This window comes from Enhydra lutris, unplaced genomic scaffold, assembly GCF_002288905.1.
Source record: "Enhydra lutris kenyoni isolate GAN:26980312 unplaced genomic scaffold, ASM228890v2 scaffoldscaffold7, whole genome shotgun sequence".
In the NCBI taxonomy this organism is placed as follows: Eukaryota; Metazoa; Chordata; class Mammalia; order Carnivora; family Mustelidae; genus Enhydra; species Enhydra lutris.
In genome coordinates, this window is record NW_019154091.1 from 38,983,664 (window position 1) to 38,989,876 (window position 6,213).

The 6,213-nt window shown below is 39.2% G+C and overlaps 1 protein-coding gene across 1 annotated transcript in view; it reads left to right on the forward strand.

Moving 5' to 3' along the window:
* Positions 1–1,855, forward strand: part of LOC111142028 (translation initiation factor IF-2-like) — a 37,862-nt gene extending 36,007 nt beyond the window's left edge. The window contains exon 4 of the mRNA XM_022494948.1: positions 1,792–1,855. Coding sequence (XP_022350656.1) covers positions 1,792–1,855 — 64 coding nt within the window. The remainder of the gene's footprint in view (positions 1–1,791) is intronic.
* The last annotated feature ends 4,358 nt before the right edge of the window (positions 1,856–6,213 follow it).

Sequence of the window (6,213 nt, forward strand, 5' to 3'; positions counted from 1 at the left end):
ACCTAAGATAGTACCATCCCACTCATGTTACATATAAGAAAGCAAAGGTCCAGAGAGGTGAAGTGGTATGCCCAAGGATGCACAGCTATTCAGGGACTAAACTGAGATTAGAAACAGGTCTTCCAACTCTCAGGACAAAACTCTGTGCTCCTCATTTTAAAAAGACAAAAACACTGGACCAAATATAGTATAGTTAAAAGTCTTAATAGGAATTAAGTGTTCAATTTCATTCAATTAAATTAAGCCAACACATGCTCATTACTAAGGAAATGGAAGGAAAGAAGTAAAGGAGTTCAAAAACATAAAATCCCAGTTCTGAAAGTGAAAGGAAAAAACCTCAATGTCAAATGAAGACATACAACCAAGAAAGAGTAAACAGTAATAACACTGTGTTATCAGTGTATATCCAATCTTTCTGTAAGAAATATGTAAATAGACATAATGAGTTATAAAAACTAGGTGACTTTTCATTATCAGTTCGCCAAAGGTTTCTTAAATGGGTAATCCCAAGATTAGGTCAAGAGTGTGGTGAAATAGGCCTCCTGAATGCGGCTGGTGAGAGTATAAATTAATGTAACTATTCTGCAGAGCAGTTTGACAATATGCTTTCCAGAGTCTAAAAAGGCATACCCCGCAACCCTCCTTTAAGAATTTGTCTTAGGAAATGATAGTACTATTTTCCAAAGCTACAAATAAGGATATTAATTGTAACTTAATAGCTGGCACTTCTTGCAAACGATCTCATTCCATCCTCACAATTACTATCACCTCCATTTTACAGTGAACTTGTTCAATCACACAGTAAGTGGGAGAGCTACGATCTGAATAACATGGCCTCCACATCTAAGCAGAAATAAGATCAGAAGGGCTGTAGAAGCTATGCCAAAGGGCTTGGACTTCGTTCAAGGCAAGCGGGGAGGAAGCTGCTGGAAGATTTTAAGCAGGAGAAATGACAAGATCAGGTGGGCCTTTGCTGTGTAAAGAACGGTTGGGTAGGGAAGACATAAAACAAGATGAGAGACACTTGTGCAAGTTAGAGAATTAAATATAAATGGAGAGAAGACACATCCAAGAGATGTTATAAGACTAGAATCAAAAGAACCCGTCACCAGTTAGATCTGAACTGTTAAGGGGGAAGGCAGTATCAAGGATGACTCTTAAGTTTCTGACTCTAGCAAATCGGTGGATGATAGTGCTACTTATTTACATCACAGGGGAAAGACAGGTTGAATTTTAAGAATGTTGAGTTCAAGGTGCCTATGGAACCTCAAGAGGAATAGACTGTTGTATTCAGGAGTCTGAAGCTCAGAGGCCATGACGGGGCAAGAGAGAAAGATTTGAAATTCATTAGCCACATTTTAGTTTAGTCATGGCCAATAGATGAGGTCATGCAGGGAGAGCAAGAGAAAAAAGATGTTGGGAATCAAGGGAATTACGGATGTTTTAAGAAGCTCTTAGGGAGGCCAAGAAGGACAAACTAGAAAAGCAGTGGACATAACCGTTACAAAAAGTCAAGAAAAGACTGTCAAGGGCGCCTGGGTGGCTCATGGGTCATAATCTTAGGGTCCTGGGATCAAGTCCCGCATCAGGCTCTCTGCTTGACAGGGAGCCTGCTTCCTCCTCTGTCTGTCTGCCTGCCTCTCTGCCTACTTGTGATTTCTCTCTGTCAAATAAATAAATAAAATCTTTAACAACAACAAAAAAAGATTGTCAAGCCCAGAAAGAACCCCACTGAGTTCATGCTCAGAGAAGCCCTGATAGTAAGGTCTAAAAAGTTTTTCTCTGATTTAGCAACGTGACCAATGAACACGGTGGTTTTCCTGAAGACAGTCTTGCAAAGGCGAGATTGCAGTGAGTAGAAGAGGAAACGAGAAGGAACAAAATACAAACAGTGGAATAGAAACTACTCTTTCAAGAAGCTTGACTGTTAAGGAAGAAAGGATCATACCTCACTACAGACAGATGTAAGACACTTACACCCTAAAAGATCGTAATGATTTCATAACCAGACTGTTTGTTTTGTTTAATCAAACAATTCATCATAAGCAGGTATTAGAGGAGTGCCCTGAGAAGTAAGAATGTCTCTGTTGCAAGCTTGGGAAAGTTGCAGATGGACTCCTGCTACTTACAGCCCAAACTTTATTTTCAAATTATGTAGAGCACACATTTGGGGGTTTTGTCAGGGCTGTTTTGACAAATCTTTTTAATAACTGTGAAGTACGATTTTAAGAGTAAAGGAATGATCATTTCTAACATCAGATGTACTTATTTTCAAAGGCTGAATAATGCTTTTATAACCAGGAAAAGATGATGATGGTAGTGGGGAGTAAGTAAATAAATAAAAGGCTAGAAAGTATTTGTAAATTTTGCTTCTTTTCATCTGGTCCTAAAGAAAAATAATTGGAATAAATATAGTGATGTCCTTTTTCTCTGATATAAAGAATAATAATTTTTAAAATGATGTTTGTTTTTGAAGGCCAGCAATTTTTAATGGCTTTCCCATTTTCTGAGTAAATACAGGACTCAATGTGCTCTGTTTTAAAATTCACAGTGACTTTCTGGACTAAAAATGACAACATTCAATAACAATATTCATGTTTATAAATGTAAACATTTACCTTTAGGAACAATCTTTAACCAGTAACTGAACCTCTTATTCAGTGTTAACTAAGCTAAACAGCAGGACAGGATATTCTGACCAAATAGCAAAATGCTGTTTTAATTGAAAAATGCTTTTTAAATTTGTATAGGGGCGCCTGCGTGGCTCAGTCATTTAAGCGTCAGACTCTTGATTTCAGCTGGTGGCATGATCTCAGGGTCGTGAGATCAAGCCTCACACCCAGGCTCCCGCCCTGGGTGTGGGCCTGCTTGAGATTCTCTCTCCCTCACCTTGTGCCCCTCCCCAACTCACTCATGTGTAAGTTGATTTATTTATTTGTGTAAAGCCAGTCTTTGTATTAAAGAAAAAGTTCTAGCCCTCCTTAGGACACCACATCTTAGGAATATCTCAAACCACGACTATGAAGAAACTAGAAATTAAATGGAATTTGAAAATTAATATCACCATGTTGTCAAATGTACAAAAATCAGCTCTTCTCTACTATATATATATATAGTAGAGAATATATATATATATAGAGAATATATATATATATATATATATATATGGATTTTAACTCTCATGACCCTAAGAGTTAGGTATTGGGGTGCCTGCATGGCTCAGATGGTTCAGTGTCTGCCTCCGGCTCAGGTCATGATCCCAGGGTCCTGGGATTGAGACCCTGCTTCTTCCTCTGCTCATGCTCTCTCTATCTCAAATGAATACATAAAATCTTAAAAAAAAAAAAATAGGTATTATTATTACCTGACTTGAGTCTGAGAAAGGTTAAGGAGTTGACTCAAAGACACATACCTAGCAAATGGCAAGTGAGAACTCACACCCAAGTTTTCTCACAGAAGGTTTTGTTGAGAAGACAAAAATGCAAAATATAAGTAGTTCAAAATAATAGTATAAGCAATGCCACTGTCTTAAAATGCACTTCTGTGATTATTGGTCAAACTTACACAGATATGAGGTATGAAAGTTGGAACAAATGAGAGTTGTCTGAGCTGGGGAACCGTTAGCCAGCTACAAATCTCAGCTCTGCCATATACTGGCCATGACTTGAAGGAAACTCAGTTTCCTCATCTGTAAAAAGAAGGTAATTAATGCCAACTGTCAAGAGCTATTGTGAGGTTCAAATGGATACCACAGAAAGCACCAAACATGTGTGCAGCCCACATGGTGACTGCGGACTACACACTGATTCCTTCCTCCTTAGGAAAAGCTGTATGTGGAACTCACTTAGATCTTGAACAATAGATTGAATTGGGATATTAAAAGAGAATGGGGAAGCTCATTCCAGGAAGAGAAAACACACAGTAGGAGACACAGCAGGGAAAATGTGTTTAAAATAGTTTAACTGAAGCAGAACATTTGTATTGAATAGTATATAATAAGCCTGGAAAGCAGTTTGGGGCCAGATTACACAGGGCCTCAGCTAGAGAATTTAGCTTTTATATTATAAGTAGCAGGGAAAGATGGAAAATGTGGTTCCTTTTTAAAATTATGCTTTATTAGATTTATTTTCTGTTCTAAAGCCATACCTGTGCATTGCTAAAAGTCTATAAACTACAGAAATGGGTAAAGAAGAAAGTATGAATCACCTAATTCAATCTTGGGAGAGAGATAAGTTTTTTTTATTGTTATATCCTTTTTTTGGTATTTTGATCCAGTTTTTCTTTTTCTTTTTTTTTAAATTAATTTATTTGACAGGGAGAGAGACATAAGCAGGGGGAGTTGGAGAGGGAGAAGCAGGCTCCCTGCTGAGCGGAGAGCCCAATGTGGGGCTCAATCCCAGGACCCTGGGATCATGACCTGAGCCAAAGGCAGACACTTAACAACTGAGCCACCCAGGTGCCCCAGATTCAGTTTTTTTATCACCATGTACGTTTGTTATTTAAATACTAATAATGACATGTATAAATACACATGCACATATTAGAAAACACTAAGCACGTTTACAAAACTGCTTTTTTTATGCAAAGGCTTGCCTCTAAAAAAAGTAATTACATATTTAGGATGGTCAGATGGCCCGTAAGAGCTCCCTAATGCTGGAACAAATGAAGTTTGAGCAACACATTTATTGGGTACAATGTTTGCTTATCTTTATGATGGGTCTTATCCCATAATTTCAACCGAAGACTGTAACATTTTTTCCTTTTAATTATAATCTAATGAAGTTATTTAATTTTTCAAGAAATGATTGCTACCGTCACACTAAGGATTGCCTCTGGGGGAATTTGGATATCTCTCCTCCAGTTTGAAGGTTTGAGTTTGAAAATGGATGAGATAAAAGTGGACTTTAAGTGGCTTAGTCTGACCAAAGAAAGATCTAAGGAAGGGAATCATGGAACAAAAGAGACCATATTGGACACTGGCAACAAGTCAGACCTAAGTCAAAAAGGGCTAAGATTGGTGCAGTGGAAACAGACATGGAACGAAAGCAATAAATGCAAGAAACAGTACAGAGAGAATTGAGAGGATTTGGTGATTCATGAGCTATGGAGGGTGGAGATGAGTAACGAGAAAGATGACGCTGAGCTGTCACCTTCAGCAATTTACATAAGCTTCCATTTCCACATCTATAAAGTGGGGTTAATAAGTGTACCTTCCTCATAGGGTTGTTGAGAGGATTAAATGGATGATGTCTAAGATGCTTAGCACAATAACTGGAATGTGTTCTCAGGAAGTGTTAGCTATTATTGTTTATATAGCTGTTGAGCATAGATGACTGGGTTAATAATGACGTTCTTTTTATTTAAACAGGCTCCACACCCAGCATGGAACCCAATGTGGGGCTTGAACTCCCGAACCTGAGATCAAGACCTGAGCCAAAATCAAGAGTCAGACGCTTAACAGACTGAGCCACCCAGGGGCCCCAATAATGGTATTCTTTTTTTTTTTTTTTAATTTATTTCATAGAGATCACAAGCAGGCAGAGAGGCAGGCAGAGAGAGAGAGAGGTGGAAGCAGGGTCCCCGCTGAGCAGAGAGCCCAATGTGGGGCTCGATCCCAGGACCCCGGGATCACGACCTGAGCCGAAGGCAGAGGCTTTAACTCACTGAGCCACCCAGGCGCCCCAATATTGACATTCTTAAAAGAAATAGCAAAGTGGGGGCGCCTGGGTGGCTCTGTTGGTTGGGCGACTGCCTTCAGCTCAAGTCATAATCCCGGAGTCCCAGGATCGAGTCCCACATTGTGCTCCCAGCTCCAGGGGAGTCTGCTTCTCTCTTTGACCTTCTCCTCGCTCATGCTCTCTTTCACTGTCTCTCTCTCTCAAATAAATAAAATCTTAAGAAAAAAAATTTTTTTAAATAACAAAATCAAGGTTGGAGTTCTGATTGGATTGGGCGAAGTGGGTTAAGCTACATTTTAGACATGTCATGTTTAGGTTTATGATGGACAGTGAATTAAAAATGTTCACAAGAAACAACCACTGGCCAGTGATGTTTTCGACAATAGGTACATTCTAGGAAGATGCATGAAAAGCAGACATCTGGAGGATAGATGCCCACCACCAAGTATTATCGGCACCTGTCCCCACAACCTCTGTTTATTAGTAGGAATTACCCTAGCCCGTGCACAGCCCCTACATGGGTTGACTTTCTGGC